Source organism: Coregonus clupeaformis, chromosome 25 (assembly GCF_020615455.1).
Source record: "Coregonus clupeaformis isolate EN_2021a chromosome 25, ASM2061545v1, whole genome shotgun sequence".
Lineage (NCBI taxonomy): Eukaryota > Metazoa > Chordata > Actinopteri > Salmoniformes > Salmonidae > Coregonus > Coregonus clupeaformis.
In genome coordinates, this window is record NC_059216.1 from 7,602,685 (window position 1) to 7,625,013 (window position 22,329).

The window sequence follows — 22,329 nt, forward strand, 5'->3', positions numbered from 1 at the left end:
GTTAATGAAGAAAAAAAATGTTTTAATCAATTTTAGAATACGTCTGTAATGTAACAAAATGTGGAAAAAGTCAAGGGGTCTGAATACTTTCCGAATGCACTGTATGTGTCAATGTGCTTGCATTGGATGATTTTAGGATGTTAATGAGTTATATATTTGTTCCCATCCCTCCAAATCACCTACACGTTGTCTGGAATACGCTTTATCAAATTTGTCACCAATATGACATTCATGCTTCAGATTTTGAATGTATGAATAATAGAGAAGCGCAAAGGATCTTTGAGTAAAAATTTTCCATAATCATGTTCTGGCTGAAGTGTACTTGTGATATAGGACACCGGGGATATATCCTGTCCAGGGTGCTGTTTGGGGAATGAAGTGAGGGTATTTGGACGACTAGATATGAAGATTAAGATTGCCATGAAGAAAGAATCTGGCATCCCAAACAGGAGTGGCTGGTGGTCGTCCTTAGGGTGGAAGGTATAGACATGATTATATACATCTGTGTTGTAATTCTATGGCATTCTTTGAGGAGGAGTTCTTTATCATCCATGTCCATTTGCACTGACCCATGGTCCGTTGAGCCGGGGTGGGTGTGTAGGTGGTGGTAGGGTGGGATCGCTGGGTCTCCTCAGAGTGTCTAAAATGTTTACAAACACCATCATCCTAAGTGTGGTCTGTACAATAGGGGACAGCGGTGGAATCATTCAGCACTGCTGGAGGAATGTGTGGAAGCCAAGTGAAGAATCTTTGCATTCCTGTGCTACTGCAAACACAGGAGTCCCATACAGAAGATTAACTCTTTGTGTCAACAGTCAAGGAATCTCCCTCTCTCAGGCCTAACTAAATAGAAAAGCCCATCTCTCTTAAAGAGAAAATCTCCATGCATCCTGGATCCTGAACCTCACCCATGGAGAAGGGTATTAAATGTTCCCACTAAAAAGGGAATATAAATGTTTGCTTTGCTCAAATGACTCTGTACATCCTGAGTACTTTCAGGGACACTTTCTCAGCCAGAGGATGTCATGGTTGGAGACAATAACCTTCTGTGTCTCACAGAAGTACCAGGATTCTCATACCCAAGAGGCTGAAAATTGATCAACTGTGCAACATCAACAATAACATGCTCTTACTGAAGCTGCCTTGGTGGTGCTCTATAGATTTTTTTGTTGTTGCATTGTGGTACTAATCAGTCTCCCCGAAATCAGACTAGTGATTGGGGTGGGGGGATCGGAGCGGATATATAGTTTGACAGTGACTGCCAAAGAGCATAGTATCCTTTCTAATGAAAATGTCATCAATGACACTCATTATTCTGCATGTTGGCAAATTTGTAATGTCTAACTCCTAACAGCCTGACAATTAGGGACCATTTTGTTCTCCATAAACAGTGACATATGGTTGAGAAGAGCCCAAACTGTCCAACAAATGTCAAAGGTTTCATACAATTGTCAAGAAGCTGGGGCTATGAATGGAAAACTCTACCTCATAAGAACACAGCAGATACTGTACCTCCACGAGTTCTATTAAGAGAAGGAGGAGTGTATCAAGGCTAGAGGGAGATGGAGGGTAACTGGAGGGGAGGGGATTTAAATGGGCAACATGTTGAGAGGTAGTGAGAGGCAATTAGTAGCAAGTATGTCACTTTACCGAGGAAATGAACAGAGCAAGAAGACCATTCAAATTAACCAGGTAGCAACGTGTGACAGCTGGCTCCTCGTGCACTTTTTGAATATATATATAATTGCAACTTTTGGAAAGATATTTATAGATTTTTTGACTTGCTGATTTGTTAGACACGTTCTGCTTAACATATATTTTGCTTTAGGAGGGAGATTTTATGTGCAGTTTTTCACAGACGTTGCTGTAAGCTACTTAAAAAAAGACAACAATATTATTTTCTTTTTTTAGTGTGCATTAAATAACACAAATGCATATATATCAATTTACTTTCTGAGAGCATTTTTCTGAAGCCTGGTCAACTTCGTCAGGTTACACTTGAGAGCGCTGTCCTACATGACGATGCGCTCATTGCCTCACGGTTATTGAAGAAGGAACGAGCGAGAAGCGTCTCTGCTGTAATTTCTTCTCTGGACTGGAGGGTTATTACCAGAATCTCTACTCTGCTTATCTGCGCTTTGGTGGATTTCGCTCGCATTGTGAAACTTCATCATCTGGCCTTTTGACAAGAAACACGAAATGAAACCCTTTGCCTCGTTTGTCATCCAGATTGCGGTGACGCTCCAACTTCAGCTTTCACCTGCTCAGGTATGCTATGCTTCAATATGCTATACAGAACTCAGCACAAATGCAATATTCATTTTCATTTTTATTGAAGATACGATTCATAGCCGAGGCTATCCACCAATACGGCATATGATTGGCCTATATATTTGAGGATAGGCCTAGCAAATTATCGTTATGATTATTTGCATGATTATAATGATAATTATGATTATAGTTATTCTTATTATTAATAGGCTAATATTAATCATATCTATATATATTTTTTATTACACTGATATTGACATATCAGATTAGCCTATCTATTAACTTTACAAAGACTTCTTTCTAACTGGCTCAGCAAAAGCCTTTCAGACCGCTATGTGTGATGGCTCATTGTGTCTTGATACTATGATCCCTTTTTGAACGCGTGCCATGCTGAAACAGTTGAGTCATGAGGTGGAACGTGACAAACTGCATCCCTCTCTGTCTCAGACTTTAGAGGTTTTCACAGGGTTTCCAGGCTACATTTTGGGGAAATTAAAAACTTTATGAATGATATGCAGTAATGGATATCTTCAGTATGTTAATTGATTTCTTTATGAACTGTTCAGATGAAACTCGACCTGCCTCTGACCACTCTCTCCTTCCTTCAGCCTAATTAATTTGAAATTTGCCAATTTCAGAGTTAGAAAAGAAAACCATTGTCTCCAAATGTCCACCTCCAGGAAGGCAGGCGAGGTATGAGTATCAGAGCTTGGTATTTCTGTTAGATGTTTAGAGACTTGGCAATGTCCCTCTGGTCAAAATGGCAAGAAAGTGCAGTAACAAGAAATTCAAGTCTCTGCACTTTTCACCTCACCTGCTACAAGCTGTAATCTTCTCTCCATCTTTCCTCTCAGCTTGAAAACTGGAGAATGCACAATAATGATGGTGTGTACGTGTATGCGTGTGTGTCTTCTGTGACTATACAGTATTCTTATTATCACAAAGCTGGTCTGTGTTTTCTGCCTTGGCGTTGCCAGACTTTAGCCTTAGTCCCAAGATGTACGGCAATACGTTTTCCCAGAACTGATAGTGAGGCCCCATTCAAAGTCTTGTGCCATGCTGCAATAACACTTGTAAGTCGACGTGCCACCGGACATTGGCAAATGTGTCTGCTTTGAGTGCAGCACCAGAGAACCCATTCAGTCTCTCTCTTCATCTTAAGGTGAGCAATTGCTGGCTCTGTCTACACTGCAGCTAAGTCCCTGGCCTCTCATGTTTAATGCAGAGCAGGTTGCCTCCAAGGGCCCATTCACAACCATTGTCTCACCGTTCATAGACTGACTCTGCCTATTGGTCTGAATGGCACTGCAGTGGCTGCCCTGTGCCAGCAGGCGTTGTGTGAATGAGGAGACTTGAGTTTCACTGCACTGAGACTCAGCTGTGCTCTAAGCATGGGGCAACCAGAGCTGCACATCCCTCTGGGTTTTCCATGCAGAGCAGAGCCCTAGGTCAGAGCTCAGAGGGAGAGACTGGCTGGCTGGCTACTACAGGAACAGGAGTCCCGTGTAGCTCAGTTGGTAGAGCATGGCACTTGCAACGCCAGGGTTGTGGGTTCGATTCCCACGGGGGCCAGTATGAAAAAGAAAATGGGGGAAAACATTTATGCACTCACTAACTGTAAGTCGCTCTGGATAAGAGCGTCTGCTAAATGACTAAAATGTAAATGGAGAGTGGGAGTCTGGGAGACAGAGGAGAGGCAGAGGCAAAGGCAGGGACCGCCACATCATAAATACTAATCCACATGGTCAGCTCATGGCCTGCTTAGTCAAAACATGAGGGGTGAGAAAATCCAGCTCTCTTAACACGTATCAGGTTAAGCTGCTGTCCGCAGTTTGGAGACAGATGGGGAATGGAAACTACACAACCCTGAGCTACAACATACAGTAAAGGAAGCCTTTTGAATATACACTGAACAAAAATATAAACGCAACATGTAAAGTGTTGGTCCCATGTTTCATGAGCTGAAATAAAAGATCCCAGAAATTTGAACAAATTTGTTTACATCCCTGTTAGTGAGCATTTCTACTTTGCCAAGATAATCCATCCACCTGCTTGAGGCAAATGGTGGTCACACCAGATACTGACTGGTTTTCTGATCCACGCCCCTACCTTTTTTTTAAAGGTATCTGTGACCAACAGATGCATATCTGTATTCCCAGTCATGTGAAATCCATAGATTAGGGCCTAATGAATTAATTTCAATTGACTGATTTCCTTTAATGAACTGTAACTCTGTAAAATCTTTGAAATTGTTGCATGCTGCGTTTATATTTTTGTTCAGTGTATACTGTATCTCACTTCTCAATGTCACCTTGATATACTGTACTACTTTATAACAGTGCTGTTCTGGGAGAGAGCCTGGATGGAATGCTTCTGTTAAACTGCTGCCCTGCTAATACTGAATACACTCAATGCTGAAATAGGGTCTGCCGGGGAAATCCTGAGTGTTTATCCACGGTGCTGTAGTGTTGGTCCAGTTTACGTTTCCAGATTACCGTAAAATTGTCAGATGAGTGTAAACCCATTTTCCTGCAGTTATTCCAAGATAAGGCATTTTACTTACCCTTTTAGGAGTCGTGATATGCTGCTTTGATATGCAGCAATACATTATTTCCAGACGTCTCACACAGTAGCCAAAGGAGGATTATCAGGATTTTCTCCTTCTTCCCTATCCCACACACTTACTTCATGATGAATTCATCACATGCAGCATTCCTGGGGAACTCCCTGCGTTAGCTCTGAGGATAACGATCAGATCATAATGTGTATTTTTGCACGTCTTCATCTAACCAGAAACATTCAATCTTACTGAATGTGACGTGTCACTTGAATACCATGTTTGGATGGGATCTGGGTAATGGCCTATTTGAGCAAGCTTTAACAAAGTACCGAAACTTAAACAAAGTGCTTATGCTTTGGACACAGTATGCTGTGTGCGATCATCCTCAATAGGGTTAGCTAGGCTACACTGAGTGCTCAGAGTCATTCTGCTTATGTGAAGAGGAGGTCTGGGATGTAGGTATCTACCCTGCTGGGCCCACAGTAAACCATTCTTCAGGCAGGCCAACCAAAATGGAAAAGCAAACATGGCCATGTGGTTGGGGAGACCATTTATAAATGTCCCTCTCCTGCTCTGGCTCTTTCAGGGTGGAGTGTTTCTCCTCTCTGAAATATACACCCTTAATTGATGATGATGGTTTCTCGTCAGTGTCGCGGCTGCCACTGTTGACACAGGTTTTTATGACTCTCACTGTGACTCCTGTCCAATATGAGCGTTCAGGCTGACTGGGCCATGAAGGGAAGTGTTTACAAACCTGGGCCGGTTACTCATCCTGCTCCTTTCTTATGAACGAAGGCACACCTTAGAAGGAACTTGTGCCGTGCATGACTGTGAACTGGTGTGAAATGGCTAGCTAGTAAGCAGTACTTGTTAGTAGCGTTCAATCGGTGACGTCACTCGATCTGAGACCTTGAAGTAGTTGTTTCCTTGCTCTGCTTTTGTGGAGTGATCGGTAATGATGCTTCGTGGATGACCATTGTCGATGTGTTTAGAGGGTGCCTTGTTCAAGCCCAGGTTGGGGCAAGGAGAGGGACGGAAGCAACACTGTTACAAGTGCTTGTGTGCGTGTGAGTGAATGTGTGTCTGACTGTCTGTGCATCTCTGTGTGTGCATATGTTTAAGTGTGTATTTTTGTCAGCGATCCATTTATTAGAGACAGTCAGAGTTATAGATGGGTTATCTCTATACAGTCAGGATGGGAGGCACGTGGGTTTCCCTTTAGAACAATGGTGGCCTGGCTGTCTCACTGTCTGATGATCATCCAGTCATCAACCCCCTCTTTCATAAGGGACACATTCCCCATGTTTGCCATCCACCAGTTGTGTTGCTCACATTCCATTCATTTTCTGCTCTGTCTTTCCTGTTTTATGCATTATTAGCACTTCCTGCCCTGGGCACAGAGGTGGGATGGTACTGACGGTGGTGAGTGTAAAATAACGACTACAGTTCTGTGTGTGTACCAGCGCTGACATCCTGTCTGCACTAGCTGCATTCACACTAAGGGCCAATAACTCCACTCCAATCAGCCCGCTGCCCTGACAGTAAGGCAGCTTTCAACACATGCTACCAAAACCATGGGAATCCTCTCAATGATGTTGCTTTCCTTATAACAGATTCTCTATGAGGATGGTTGGATGTGGATGAGTAAGTAAGAATTTCACAACAGTGGTGGCTTTTTCATAATGTTCTCCTCGATAGTGGATTATCTGTGCATTAGAAGCCTCTATGATGAATGAACAGGTACAAGACGGTTCCTCTGTCTCCATTCCAAGAAGAGGGTTTGTGTTAGATGATAATTTCCCTCCTTGTTTACCTCATTTGACTCTGTGAGAGAGTGCAATCCTCTGATTTGGGGGAAGGTCTTTATCATAACATTTCACAGTTGATTCATTTCCCGAGCGTCCCTGAGCTGGAGCACAGGGGAAAGCATGGCCTCCAGTGCCCGGTGCTGTGTGTGTTAGTGTGTGTGTGTGTGAGTGAGGAGAGGATTCTGTACAGGTGTTTCCTTTACATCAACACTCGGAGCAAAACAATACTTGAGTCTGAGCATCTGTGTCACATACAGCCAATTACCCCAGCCGATACTGAAGAGATGCAGCTATTTATACACTGACCCTGTGGTAGCCGACACAACCAGGCCACAAAGTAAACACCTGAGACTTCAGATTACACAGCAGACAACTGGTCACACTCTCTCTCTAGGATCACAAACTCAAAATCATGCACGCAGGCACGCACATACACACACACACACACACAGATCAATTCCACCTTCCTCTAACTCCCTCCTCATGGAAGCTCTATGTCAGAGCTCATCTGAGCTCATGTGATCCAGACTAAGTGAATGAGCATGCCATACTGTTTGGACATACAATGGCAGGGAGCTGCTGGCTGTCATGGCTGTTGTAGTTGCTACGTTGATATAGTGACAAAGAGCCCCCCTTTACTCCTCTTTAGTTGTAATTCCCCAGCCCAGGGGAGAGGTGCAATCACAATCAGGAAATATGGATTTCTCCTTCCTCCTACGAGGGAGGGGACTGGGGAGCGGTGGCGCTCGGGGCAGCAGTCCACTCACCAGACTTTAATCTCCCATCTGGCTGTAATTTACTGTGGTTTACACAGGGTGTACAGCATTTACTGTAATAAGGACCACAATTACCGCTGGTCAGCCTTATCTGAAGATGTGTGTGTGTGTGTGTGTGTGTGTGTGTGTGTGTGTGTGTGTGTGTGTGTGTGTGTGTTCTAGCCTATATATGGTATGGGGGTTGATACATTTTACGTTCAAGTCTGACATTTTAAAGTGGAAATTACAAACTTTAGAATACTTTTTAAATCTTGAATACACTAGAAGTTTGCATTTCTCATCAACAAAAGAGTGATCAAATGAAGATCCTACATCTGTAACTGGATGCTTATGTTCCTAAAACACACAATAACACAACTGTTCTCCCCCTCCTCCATTAATACACTTATCTTTTCCATTATGACAAGCCCAAGAAGCACTAATCCTTTATGAGTTGATTTTTGGCTCTCCAGTTTTTTTAATGATCTTACAACGTTTATATTTCACCTGTATCCTAATGTATCCTGAATATGCTGCATATACTGCTGAGATATTTCCACGTGTGTTCAGTGGGCGTTGGTTTGGTGGGGTTTGGGGAATGCTCTCTGATCATGGAGTTATGATGTGCCCACCCTAGAGCTCCAGCTGGACACTGTCAGACCCACAGGGGGGCTGCTGTCATTAGGGCTATGTTCACCTAATGTATACAAAACAGAGCGCTGCTCTCCCTTTCAGCCAGTGGCGATGGATACGGCGTTACACAGACTAATTGAAAAGCCTCATAATTAATGTTATGGTCATGGATTTGTGGAATCCAATGCTTAAGAGGAAATGCTCAAAAAATACCCTGTAAATAAGGGAATTATTACTCAAAAGTCAAATTTATTGTTCATCCGTCTGTTGTGTCTGTCTCTTGCTTTGCTAGTGACTGACCACTGCTCTGTGTGGTCTCAAGTTTAGAGCCAGGCTCACCATTCAGCAGGAGGCCTACAACATGACACAGTTCAAGTGGCCCCTGTGTTTTGGGCCAGGGCATCCCAGGAGGGTAGTTGCTGTGCTCCACTGGATTGGGTCCTGAGGTGGGGGTGGGATGGTGGCTGGTTTTTCCCTAGCCCCCTAGCCCCCTAGCCCCCTAACCCCTACACTCACTGACCTGCAACACATCCAGGGCCTGTCAACCCACAATGGCATTGCCACAGATTCAGGGCCTTTCCCCCTTCCTTATCCCTTTCCTTGATAAAGCTTAGGTGAAAGACATAGAGGGAATATGATCCCTTCTGTCCTGTGTATTTTCTACACTGTAATGAGACACACTATCACTGTGATATTTTGGGGCTGGTGTGTGTGTCTGTTGAATATCAACTGCTATTTTTGCTTTCACTCCCATATCAAGACTGACATGAGTGAAGCTGGCCTTATTGTCTCAAGCGGGCCTGTTACTGTCTCTTTCTAGTTTCTAAAACTGTCTCCTCTGTCCGGTGATATCTGGCCAGCTCACTCTGTACTGTAGCAGTTTGACAGTCCAACAGGAGACGAGACAGACAGACGATGTAATCAAGTTCAGTGTAACCTCCGCCATTACAACCACTCTCAGGGGGGGAAGAGGTCCTGTCTATTTGGACCTGCTGCTATGCTATTAAGTCTTTGATGTGTGTTATGAACAGGAATGTTTGATTCGGCAAAACTTCCTGCAGGGCTCATAAGAGGATATACACAGGGCTGTTCCTGAACAATATTATCCCAATTTCATGGGACTTTTCATCTTTTCATTTTTCAAATGGCATAGTTATTTCCACAGTCTCCCATTGACTCCTGGACCTCTCAGTGCAAGGAATCAAAATAAATAGTGTTTGTCTGTAGTCCAGTCATTATGTATCAAAGTGTTGTGATTAATGTGGTTGTAATTATTAGTACAATCATTCTAATAAACCAACAGGGCATCTCCGCATCTCAACTGAGACTCACATCCAAGAAGTCCTAAATTACAATTCTTGTTTGGTCTCCATTTTATTTTATTTTTGCTCCTTAAACTTCCTCCCTGCCTCCCACAGATGGCTTGAAGAGAGAGGAGGTTAACAATGACACAGCTCAGCTGTGTGGGAGTCAGGACAGAGAAGAGTTCTGTAGTGTATAGAGCATGCGGCACCAGCACAGGGCACAGAGCATGCAGCCCAGGCAGGCCCTCATATCTGACCCAGTGTCACGCCCTGGCTCTGGGGACTCTTAAAGGTTGAGCTTGTTGTGGATTTTTCTATGTTTAGTTTTTCTATGTTTTCGTTCTAGATCGTTTAGATCTATGTTGGCCAGGGTGGTTCCCAATCAGAGGCAGCTGTAGCTCGTTGTCTCTGATTGGGGACCATACTTAGGCAGCCTGTGTTGCACTAGTATTTGTGGGATCTTGATCCGTATAGGTTTGTGTTGTTGTAACCTCAGGACTTCACGTATCGTTTGTTGTTTTTGTCGTTAAGTATGTTAAATAAAGTATGTACGCTTACCACGCTGCGCCTTGGTCCGTGTCTTCAGTCAACGATCGTGACAGAAGAACCCACCATAAGAGGACCAAGCAGCGTGCCCAGGAGGAGAAGATGGCGATGTCACAGGTGGGCAAATGGTGGTCTTGGGAGAAGATATTTGTGGGCAAAGGGCCATGGGCAAAGGTGAATGCCCAGGCAGGAGAGGAGACTGTGGAGGCGCGCTACAGAGAGGAGCAGCGGCAACGCAGAGGGTACCGGCCGAGGAGGAAGCCCGAGAGACAGCCCCAAGAAAAAAAATGTGGGGGGCTAAAAGGGTGGTTGGCAGAGCCTAGAGGTAGAGCAGAGCCAACTCCCCGTACTCAGGCTAGGAAGCGTGAGACTGGGCAGGCTCCGTGTTATGCGGAGCCACCTACTGTGCCGCGAGTGTTCCGGCACAGTCCTGTACGTCCTGTGCTAGCACCACGCACGTGTCGTGCTAAGGTGGGCATGCAGCCAGGACGGGGAGTGCCGGCTCAACGCTCGTGGCCTCCAGTACCCCTCCTCGGTCCCGGATATCCTGCGCCAGTGCCACGTGATGTAGCGCCAGTACGAGTGCACAGCCCTGTACGTCCTGTGCTGATGCCTCACACATATTGTGCGGAAATAGGCATTCAGCCAGGATGGGTTGTGTCAGCTCTCCGCTCCAGACCTCCAGTCCGCCTCCACAGTCCGGCCCGGCCCGTTCCAGCTCCCCGCACCAAGCCAATGGTGCGTGTTCCCAGTCCAGCCCGGCCTGTTCCTGCTCCCCGCACCAAGCCAGTGGTGCGCGTCGTCAGCCCGGTCCGGCCCGTTCCTGCTCCTCACACCAAGCCAGTGGTGCGTGTGTCCAGTCCGGCACGGCCCGTGCCTGTTCCGTGCCTGTCAGGTGCTCCACTCCGGAGCCAGAGCAATCCGCTCCACCGGTGTCCAGTCCAGCTCCGGCCAGCGGGACCAGATCAGGGGGGGTGGAGAGAGAGTGGTGGTCACGCCCGGAGCCGGATCCGCCTCCGAGGCGGAATGCCCACCCGGCCCCTACCCTCTTGTGTTTGTGTGGCGCGGTCGCAGTCCGCGCCTTTCGGAGGGGGGGTACTGTCACGCCCTGGCTCTGGGGACTCTTAAAGGTTGAGCCAGGGTGTAGATTTTTCTATGTTTAGTTTTTCTATGTTGTCGTTCTAGATCGTTTAGATCTATGTTGGCCAGGGTTGTTCCCAATCAGAGGCAGCTGTAGCTCGTTGTCTCTGATTGGGGACCATACTTAGGCAGCCTGTGTTGCACTAGTATTTGTGGGATCTTGATCCGTATAGGTTTGTGTTGTTGTAACCTCAGGACTTCACGTATCGTTTGTTGTTTTTGTCGTTAAGTACGTTAAATAAAGTATGTACGCTTACCACGCTGCGCCTTGGTCCGTGTCTTCAGTCAACGATCGTGACACCCAGGGAAGGAGGGAACACACAGCAGCTAGAGTTGTTTCATAATGCAGGAGAGAGGGCGAATCAGATGCAGGAGAGAGAGTGAATAATTTCAAAGTTTCTGTGTGTTCTCTAAAGTTGGGTACCAGGCCTGTTCTGTAATGAATAACAATACCTAAGAGAAACCTAAGTTTCCAGACACATGACATTAGCAGATGTTACAGATACCCCTTACAGTGAAGCGCACCAGTGTCCTGTCAGAGGGAGCAGTTTAGTATAGAGTACAGTACCACTCAGCACTTGATAAATGGATGTGAAGAGATTACCATGCAAACCTCTCCAGCGAATACAGGGCAAGGCATAGAAGGGCTGAGATGGGCAGAGATGGGCCGGAGGAGCTTGAACCCTGCTACACCTCCAGCATGTAATCAGACAGTGAGAATGGCCTCTCTCTGGGAGCCCTCTGGCCCAACACCAGCCCATTGACAGACAGACAGACCCCCTCCACCATCCAGCCCATTGACCGACTCCATTGGCAAGTTTCCATCTGAGATTTACCCCAGTGTTATACGCAAAAGACTCAACTTTTCTGTTTCCATCTACGCGGGCCAGTACCCGTGTCTCACTGGGCCATGGCTCCAGCGGACCTGCTCTCACTTGGGGCCAAAGCCAGGCCACTGGTACTTTTCAGCTGTCATTTACATAACAATGGCTAACTGTGGACTTTAACACCTTCTCACAAAACAACTGTCTTGATGATGCAGAGGTTGTTGATTTCTGCTCACCCCAAGTCTTTAGTGTCACACTCCTGATGAAAACACAATAACACTACAGCTTACATTAACATAAAACACAGGCGACCCACTGGTGCTGGGTAAGTCTTGAGTGCTGTATTAGGCCTACTGCTTATAGAATCCCCAAGGAATTGATATAGAATTCTCTTCTGATAGCCCTATGGGACACAGGTCAGCTGTTCATTACCAATTACTACAGCACATGAAAATGTAGGCTATGGTTTCTACGCCAAGGGGTCTGTTTTTGTGCCTCAAACAAGCTGTGGGAATGAGACATACTGTAGATATTTAGAAGCTGTGGTAAGCCCAGAGTGAGACACGACTAAGAACAGTTGTCCAGTTTATACTAAGTAATTTTGGAATCAGACAAGGGCCAGTATTTTATTGAGACCTGAATCATCTCCCAAACTCTTCTCACATCCTTAGACACACACACACAAGAAGTAAGGAGTTGCTACGTGAGGATCATCATGCAGCCCTGCTAATCTGCCAAACATTTGTGGGCAGCTTGCTCTCCTGCTCACAGCCACAGAAGGTGCAGAGAGGCACTGGTGGACTTACCATAAGGCAGAAGAGGCAATTGCCTCAGGCCTCACATCATCAAATCAAATCAAATTGTATTGGTTACATACACATATTTAGCAGGTGTAGCAAAATGCTTGTGTTCCTAGCTCCAACAATGCAGTAGTATCTAACAATTCACAACAATACACACAAATCTAAAAGTAAAAGAATGGGGCCTCATGAGCTGGGCATACATACAAAAATAAAAACATTTTTTTTTTTAAATAATTGCTCCACTAGATGCAAAAAAATAAGAAAACAAATCCCATCAAAATCTGTCTGTTTAAGATAGAGATATCTCCATGGGCTGCGTCTCAATCCACTGCAATGTCGGCCTTCCGCATCTGCGGTGGAAGGTAGCCGAGCTACAGCGGTGTTCGTCAGACAAGGAGTCATCCCGAAAATCTGTCTTCTCACGAAAACGTCTGTACCTTCCGAACGGTTTGTGCTACACACTAATATGATGACACCTCTATGGAAAGATGAGACTCTCACAAACACGATGGTGCTCTACGACACTCACAAGTGTCACGGGGAAAATGTATGGAAGTGAAAATGAATGGAAGTGAATAGGGCATTTCCATGTAAAAGTTATACAAGTATTTCCACTGTCATTTATTTTCTTATACTGTATCTCTCAGATATAGGACAGATACTTCAAAACATATTTCCTTTTGATAAAATGTTTGACTATCTGTTTTTCCATGTATGAATCTGTTATTCAATGCAATTCTATGGGCCAAATTGAAAGTTTTATCCACCCCCCAAAAAATATATTTTCTTTATACCTACAAGGGTCATAAAATTCTAAATCAAATAGCTAAATGATCCTTGGTATGACCATCTTAAAACAATTCCATATGTTAGCTTACTAGAAACCCAGCCCTGGGCCCTTAGACTATAGGGGGATACAATACGCATTTATTTAGTAAAAAGACAGGTGCTGCTGATAATACTGCCATCATCGTCGAGGTAGAGGCAGAGGACATGTATGTGTAGCCCATGTAGCTGATGCTGTCTGGTCAAAAAGATTATGGCGTGTCATACACCTTTTGGCCAGATAGCATCAGATACATGGCCTACATACAGGATAGTAAGACAAGAGGGGCGCTGTTTCGCTCGCTCGAATGCTTTCTCCGGTGAGATAGTTTCAGCCACTTGCGAATTGAAGAAAAGTTGGCGGTTGCACAGGTCACTGTTTGGATGCTGGAATTATTTTGGATGAACGTGCGAAGGAACCTACTTTTTGAAGTGATTTGCTTGACAATTAGGTGAAAACATGATGACTGGTTGTGTTCATGGCACATTAAAAGGTAACACATTTTTATTTGGAGACCCCTCTCGAGGCCCCTCTGCCTGGGGCCTCCAAATCTCTAAGTCCACCCCTGCCAAGAGGCTGCCTTGTTGTGTCCAGACTCAAGGCTTACCCTAGGCTGGGAAAATCCACAGCAAATCCTCCCAGTCCCACCACACACCAAAAGGCAAGCCAGACCTCGGCCAAAAAGCCCTTATGATGTGGTGGAGTGGAGCCCCTCCCAAACCACATGAAAACCCAAGCAAAAGAAATGCCCAAATCATATGCCAATTAACTCTGGGAAAGGATTTATAGAATGACCTCGGCATTGGTGGACAGGGTATAAAGACATTAATCAATGCCCTACTGAGTGGGAAATGACTTAACAATAATACTGGTGAACTCTGTGGTTAACTGATGTTAGATGTAACCCTTCATAGAGGAGAGTAGTGCAGGAGTTTCACAGACAACACACTAGCCACCCACTTGCCGACTCACGGACCCACAGGGGGGCTACCCACGAGCCTACCCACGGGTTCACCGGGAAGCTACCCACAGGCCTACAGGGGAACTACCCACGGGTCTACCCACGGGCCCACAGGGGGGCTATCCACGGACCTACCCACGGGACCACAGGGGGCCTACCCACAGGCCTACAGGGGGGCTACCCACGGGCCTACCCATGGGCCCACAGGTGGGCTACCCACGAGCCTATGTTGGGGGAAAGTGGTTACCCCAAGGATCAATAACAACCAGGTGTTCCCCAGTGGTTGTGTGCAGAATATCAGGAGAGACTGGGAGAACTACCATGTTTGAGGGTTTCTGTGCTCCCTGCTTGTGACTTTGTAATATCTCTTGTATATCTGTAATGTCTCCTGATGTTGAGCAGAGAGATCCTGAACCCTCCACCTCTTCACCTACAGCTCAGACCTGGCTGTCACAGGAAACTAAGAGGCACTTAGGAGGAAGTGTGCGTGTCAGGCATCTGCTGTCACGATAACATTTTTACATTTTAGTCATTTAGCAGACGCTCTTATCCATAACAGATGGATTATTATTATAAAAGCTGGACAGACATTCCTCTTCATTCACATTGTTTGGACATATTTGGCTGACTGCAGCAAACCACTGACAGCTACTATCCTCACTATCTGACGTATTCTGGTCCACAACAGGAAGGAAGGCATTTCTGTGATGATCAGTTAATGTCAAAAACAGACCTCATGGCATTATTTCATCTGACTGTGTGTCTTTTTGGGCGTGTGCCGTATTTTTCCATTGTAGGCTATGGTAACTGTTGGACCAGCATTGTAACACACACAGTAGTTGGGTGGATACTCAGACAGTGTATCAAAAATACTTGTCATCAGGTACTCATCACAGACAACCAGCCTGTGAAACTCAACACTGGTGTAGATGACAGATTGAGGAAGCAGGTTGTTGGTCGCCTGTCTGTCCAGTGGTCCTGCTGGAAGATATTTTACCAAATGGAGGTTTCTCTTCCTGAGCTCATAAGATGGAGTCACCCAGAGGTTTTGTGTTACTGCAGCCCTATGAGAAATGCATACTGTTTATCATTGGATGATGGGAAAAATCAAGACAGAGGGGGAAGCAGAGGGGGAAGCCGCCAATGGGAAAATAAATAGAGAGCTGAATCTTACACCACAGGAAACAAGTTTTTAACCTGAACAGTTGGATGTGCTATATAAGAGAATGGATCTGGTGCTTGTCAAAGAGAGTTTCCCGTTGAAGGAATTATGAAAAAGCTGCTCCATCTGCAAGCTGTCCCGTCTCCTTGTAATTCCAACCTTAACCACTAGAGGACATAGCTGTATTACAGTAAAGTCAGGCCAATACCTAAGTGTGTTACTGTATGACACTCTTTTCCAAGAACTGTAACTATCCAAGACAAGCATAATGTGTATGTGTAGTTCCTGGCAGCGCAGTAGATCTTCCAAGTCCCTATATATTGTCTGTGATGGCTGGAAAGGTTTATTTGTCAAATAAATGATAGTGTCCAGGTGCTTTTTAAAACCCTTAAGTCTTTGTCTGTTTTGTTTTGCAGATTACACCCTCATCCAGCTCAAACAGCACAACTGGAGGTAAGAATTGTACTACACAAATGAGATAAAGGTGATCATGTACTCAAAGCAGCATATATTTCCTGACTGATGTGTGAGAGTGTTCTTTATTCAAGAGTAGCCTACCGGTGATGCTGAATATCCATTTTGGGTTTACAGACATGGTATTCCTGGTACAAGCTGTCGTTATTAGTTCTGGTATCCCCATACCACTAATGTCCTGCTCCATGTTGTACTGTATGGCAAAAGAGAGCTTAGGTAATCAAGGACACCCATCCATGCAGCTTGTCTAGCTGACAGACAGACAGATTGGTGAAAGAGAGGCTGAAGCTCACTATTTTTACAGCCCAAATCCTCCTGCCCTAAACCATGGTGTGCTTTCCCCTTGTCGTCTTCCCATGCTGCATAGCCATTTAGTACAGTGAGAGATGTCAATGCTGAAAGACACAAGGTACCACAGCACTCTCTGTAGCTTGTTTTCTCTCAAACCCCTGAATCAGAATCGATTCACCTATTAGCAGTGTAAATATAGGTATTGTTGAACGGCGTTAATGAATGCTCCTTGATTACGGTGGAGGAAGTCAGGTCACTTAATCAGCTCTGAGGGTTGAGAGTTCAGGGTTGAGGGGGTAAGTGAGGACAAGCAGCTAGGGATTACCCAAGGTCACTGTGTTCCCCCAGCTGTCAGAAGAGGTAATGCAGGGGCTGATGAATTAGGTACTGGGGACACCCCTACACCCCTTTCACGCACTTCCTCACTCCCTCTCTCCCCACCATACTGTAAATCACTGCACTTATAGCCTGTTAGGAGGATAGAGAAAAACAGCAGGAAAAAAGCAAAAAAAGATGCTGACAGAGAAGTGTGGGGAAGTTACAGTTAGACCAATGATGTGCCTTTAGAGCTGTATGACACCACCCTAACCTTGTCTCTCTCCCCACATCTCATTCACCCCTCCCTGGCCCAGCCTGGCTCCCCCTGGCCTGTCTGCTTTTATAAACAGCTGTTGTGGTGCCGGGCTCCATGCAGTGACCCCAGGGTCAGCCAGATCCCAGAGGTGCCTGGGGGGGCAGCTCAGCTCAGCTCTGCTCCAGGCAGGTTCTGTTCATAGATATTTTTCCAGCGTTTGTTTTCTCTTTCCTCTCTGTTTGTTCGGGCAGAGTTGGGCCCTGTTTATCTTTCCTGACGATGCTATGGGGACACTTTCACACATATGCTCCCACAGGAAAGCTTGTATTACACAAACAATTTTTCTTAAAAATGAAAACAGGATACACACCAGGCACATCACATTTTTTAAAAAATGTTTCAGCAGCAATATTTGATGAGTGTCCTAAATCTATTTTAAACGATCTGCAGATGGCTCTGTTTTTGCCCTAGTGGTTGCGATAACATAGACCAGGGCTGCCCAACCCTCTTCCTGGAGATCTACTGTCCTGTAGGTTTTCAGTCCAGCCCTAATTTAGCATATCTGATTCAGCTAGTTAAGGTCTTATTGAGCAGCTAATAAATAGAATCAGGTGTGTTAAATTAGGGTTAGACTGAAAACCCACAGGACGGTAGATCTCCAGGAAGAGGGTTGGGCAGCCCTGACATAGACAGTGAGTAGAGTACATTATGGCAAACAAAAACTGTAAGGCAGACTGGGAAATATAAAGGAAGGATGTTGTGCCAACTCAGAATTAAGCTGACAACACACACACATACACCCACACAACTCAGCCGGTTGGTGTGAAAACTCTGCTCGTTGAATTGCACAGTGTGATATGAGACAAGGCTAATGAGGCACACTGTAATTGTGCAAGTGTGCGTCTGTCCCGCCTGAAGAGTGTTGAAACTGGTAATCCCCTCTACGTGCAGGTTCAGCACCAGCCATCACACCAGTCATCTCTTCTCTGGTCCAGATCCATCCGGCTGGGGAGCTGCCAGGAGGCAGGAGTGGATGTGGTTGGGGCATCCAGGACTCTGTACAATGGCTTTATGAGCTCATCACCTCTATCCATATGTCCTGTGATGGACAGCTGTTTTACCCTCTCTCCTCTCTCTCCTCTCCTCTTCCCCAGTGTTAATGTTCCAGGAGGTGTGGGGTCGTAGTTTCTGCCGGACCATAGAGAAGCTGGTGGAGGTGGTTCAGGAGTATCCTGGGGAGGTGGAGCACATCTATAGCCCCTCCTGTGTGCCCCTGGTGCGCTGCGCTGGTTGCTGTGGCGATGAGAATCTGGAGTGCCATCCTACTCTAACCTCTAATGTCACCATGCAGGTAATAGGGCACGTCCCTTATGAGGATGGCTGCCATGTTGTGAGGTCATCAGTGTATTATATTTGCATGCCAGGACAAGAACATTTAATTTTGTTCTACTTTTCCGCCCGCAACATTCAATTCAACATCAGCAATTTGTCTTAATTCTCAGCTGTTGAAAATCAAGCCAGCGGAACAGGGTCAAGAATACGTTGAGATGACTTTTGTGGAGCACCAGACATGTGAATGTAGGTAAGAGACAAAAAGACTTCCTGCTTTGGTAATAATATGTTTGGTCAAGTAAACCAGTTGCATTGTAATATGATCTTATGTGAAATGATATGACTGAGTTTTGTTCATATTTCATTCTCAGAATCAGGAAGGCTGTGGTGAAAAGTGAAAGGTGAGCATATCAATTGTCATAATGTCCATTGTAAAGTTGGAGAGTGGGACAGAAATCTTGCTGTCTCTGTAACAGTTGATAGGTTGATGTGGTCCTCTGTAGCTCAGCTGGTAGAGCACGGCGCTTGTAACGCCAATGTAGTGGGTTCGATCCCCGGGACCACCCATACACAAAATAAATGTATGCACGCATGACTGTAAGTTGCTTTGGATAAAAGCGTCTGCTAAATGGCATATTATTATTATTATAGGTAAGCTCATATTGTCTTTCTGCAGGAGGAGACAAAGAGGAAGAGGAAAGAAAAGAAAGGAGAGACCGAGAGTGAAAGATTGTGACAGGTGAGTAATGATGTCTGGAAAATTAAGAAAAATATCTGTCCATCGACCATACATTACCCCTTTTACTTCCATGTACAGTAATAATGCCCCACATGTTAATGTGTCATCTATCTCGTTTGTGTCCAAGGTGTCAGCCCCCTCGCAGGTAACTGCACTAGCAGCCCTACCTGTTGCAACCGGCATCTCTATTTATTCTCTGCCCAGCGCTAACAGTATCAAGAGTCTTCTAAACACATGTATCAATACTGTGTCTCTCTGCACCTAGAGACTCAATCAGCTGGGTTGTTATGGCGACTGACAGGCCCTCCTGCCTAGGGGAGTGTTTCTGACTTAGGTTCTACAGGAAGCACATGTTGCTGGGTGAAAAAAACACCTTGGTGACAACTGACCTGACAGATGTTTCTGTGAAGTGGTGCAATGGAGGACCAAACTTTTTAAGGTTTTAGACTAACAATCATGATGGATATGTTTTTGCATTATTACATGATTATTATTGTTTAGTGTTGTTTTTTTATTGCTGTGGTTGTTTTTGCTGGTGATCCCGTTTAAAAAGAATAGGCCTACTTATGAATAAATGTTATATTCATGAAATTGCAATGTTGTTTCATTAAATCTTTAGGACTAACTGACTAACCAAATACTTGTGGTCCTCTCATGGCACGTAGGTTCCTAAGTAGACTAGCAACTCCTTTCCCCAACTGAATGAGTCATATTTAACTTCTTGTCTTGTGGTATAAAACTTTGTACAATCATACATGGACTATGGATTAGTACAGTTAGTACTATCCTTCAGGGTTGGGTAAGTTACTTTGTAATTGTAATCCGTTACAGTTACTAGTTACCGGTCCAAAATTGTAATCAGTAACGTAACTTTTGGATTACCCAAACTCAGTAACGTAATCTTATTAAGAAGACAAAAAGGATCCATCAAATGCATTTGGTGTGTCATCATAGTGGTCTCTGACTTGTAGACAGACTCGCTCAGGTGGAACAAACTTAAACTTGCGCCTTTTTCAATGTTGAATTGAATGTCATTGAGAAAACAGAAAGGTGTAATTTACTTATTCACAAACATTCTTTCTGAATTTAAAGTAATCCTCAAGTTTTTCAAAAGTATCTGTAATCTGATTACAATATTTTAGCTGGTAGCTGATTACAGGTACAATTTTCTGTAATCGGATTACATGTAATCAGTTACTCCCCAACCCTGCTAGCATTATGTGGAGACTAGGATGTATTGAGTTCTCAATAGACACTGCAGCAGCAACAGGACTATACTAGTAGAATATCTCCCTCCAGTGGTTACAGAGGGCATTTTCTGAGTAATGTATTTACGTAAAAGACAAAGGTTTGTTTAGTATTAAGTCACAGGATGCTGCTGCTGAGGGGAGGACGGCTCATATGGCTGGAAAAGAATGTCTGGAACGGATCATTGGAATGGTATCAACCACATGGAAAACATGAGTTTGATGTGTCCGAAACCATTCCATTGATTTCGTTCCAGCCATTACTATGAGCCCGTCCTCCCCAATTAAGGTGCCACCGGCCGCCTGTAGATTAGGTATATAATGATATTATTGATATAATAGGTACAGTTATATGTCTATTGTCTTTTTTTCCATAGGACAATGTGTTGGTATGCCTCTGTGAATTTGTACTTTTAGGGAATTAAATAGAAATGATCATAAAAGGACTACAAAATCAACATACATGTAGGCTATGCAATATACTGTAACATACACATCGTATCATTCATCTTAGTGTTAAAAAACCAGGCACCAAGTCATTGACCATGTAGCATAATAATAAATAACTCCAAAGCAAGTAGACCTATACTCCAGTATCATTGTAAGGAGCTGTGTTAAAATGAGCTGAGTTAAACCAACTTAAGCTATGAACGAGAACTGACTGGTTGCTGTGAAAAGGGCCTATTGGACCATATCAACTCTGTTAATATTTTAACCTGGTGGTCAAGACCCTCAGACTAGGTGGGCTCCTTGTTTCTCTATTTCATTTATAGGCCTATAACTCCTGCTGCCATTGCTATTTCTTGACTTATGGCGTAATTGTGCCGTTTCAGATAGTTTGTCATTAAGAAATGCAGTTTGTCAAAATACAATGGATGTTTCTGATTGTCTCACAGCTGAACCAAAGAATAAAATGAGTTGCTGCTCTTAGGGTTTCAATGTTTTCTATTCCCCTCTGTCATCCTCTCACCTTAGCCTATCTATCAAATATTGCAAGTCATCTTACAGTCTACACACTAATCCAGTACACTATCACATTGCCCTCCACTGTGGTAGGTCTGTCTTTAACATTACTTTCATACTGGCCTTTTTGTGTATTATTCATTGAATAAAGAAGTGGCTCATGTGTGGGTTGATGTGTACATGTACAGGACTATGAATGATGTTGAACACTTGGGAGTGGACAACTGTTTCATCATTTGTGCTTGTTGTGTATTCTTTAAAAAGCTTGACGACTAAGATCTTCAATGTCATTAAATATGACCAAGAACAAATTTGTTCAGGAGAAGTGTACTGTATGCCTATCCATTTTATCACAAAATAAAATCTGTGATGTTGTAATCAATTATGAAAAAGGATATGCCCAAACATCTGAGTAAATATTATATATTGTAAATAGATATAGATATATTATAACTGTGAAGTGTGTGCAACAGTTAATAAAGAAATATATCATTGTCTTATGTGGCTAAAATATCATTTTTGGGGGTTGTTGTGATAAACCCTTTGTGTGTATGTGTGTGCATGTGTGCGTGTGTGTGTGTGTGTGTGTTTGAGAGAGAGAGATGGAGATATAGAGAGATGTTGATCACAGCTCAATCTGTTTTGAAGTATATCTAAAGTACACAGGTATACAGGATAATAATGGCACAGAGACAGTTTTTTATTATTATTTATTATTATATAACACCTGGCGCACGTATTATCAGATGTTCCTCTTGGTTCTGAAGAGCCCCATCTAGCTAATAAGTGTTCTTTTAACAAGTGGGTCACGTTTGCATAAACTGTATTCCATGGCATCTAATCATGACCACTGAGGTATAAAGAACCACAACCCATTTCGAGTCGCAATACCAAAGTTATACATCAATAAAAACGCTTTAAAATTAGGGAGTGACGTGTCAGGTGACGGCGCGGGTGAGAGAAAGTGAAGATTGAGGTAGAAGCTGGAAAGATGGCTGAAGCTGGAGCAAGTGGTGAACTTGAAACTAATGGCTGTAAAAGCTAGGAAGATTGGACAATGGTCCAAAATAATAGAAAAAGGACCAAAGTAGTGCTGGAAAAGAAAACGGATAG

General features: G+C 44.3%; 1 protein-coding gene across 1 annotated transcript; it reads left to right on the plus strand.

Annotated features, from left to right (window-relative positions):
- The first annotated feature begins 1,670 nt into the window (after nt 1-1,670).
- LOC121539301 (placenta growth factor) lies at nt 1,671-19,892 on the plus strand. The gene is made up of 7 exons (XM_041847688.1): nt 1,671-2,268; nt 16,013-16,049; nt 18,090-18,286; nt 18,438-18,517; nt 18,639-18,668; nt 18,944-19,006; nt 19,134-19,892. Exons 1-7 carry the CDS (start codon nt 2,200-2,202, stop codon nt 19,153-19,155), a joined length of 498 nt encoding a protein of 165 aa, XP_041703622.1. The 5' UTR covers nt 1,671-2,199; the 3' UTR covers nt 19,156-19,892.
- The last annotated feature ends 2,437 nt before the right edge of the window (nt 19,893-22,329 follow it).

Excerpts from the sequence above, each read along its gene's own strand:
- LOC121539301 (XM_041847688.1), top strand. The coding sequence starts at position 2,200 with ATGAAACCCTTTGCCTCGTTTGTCATCCAGATTGCGGTGACGCTCCAA. Across the intron at positions 16,050-18,089 it reads CTCAAACAGCACAACTGGAG|TGTTAATGTTCCAGGAGGTG; the intron begins GTAAGAATTGTA and ends CCTCTTCCCCAG. Across the intron at positions 18,287-18,437 it reads CCTCTAATGTCACCATGCAG|CTGTTGAAAATCAAGCCAGC; the intron begins GTAATAGGGCAC and ends CTTAATTCTCAG.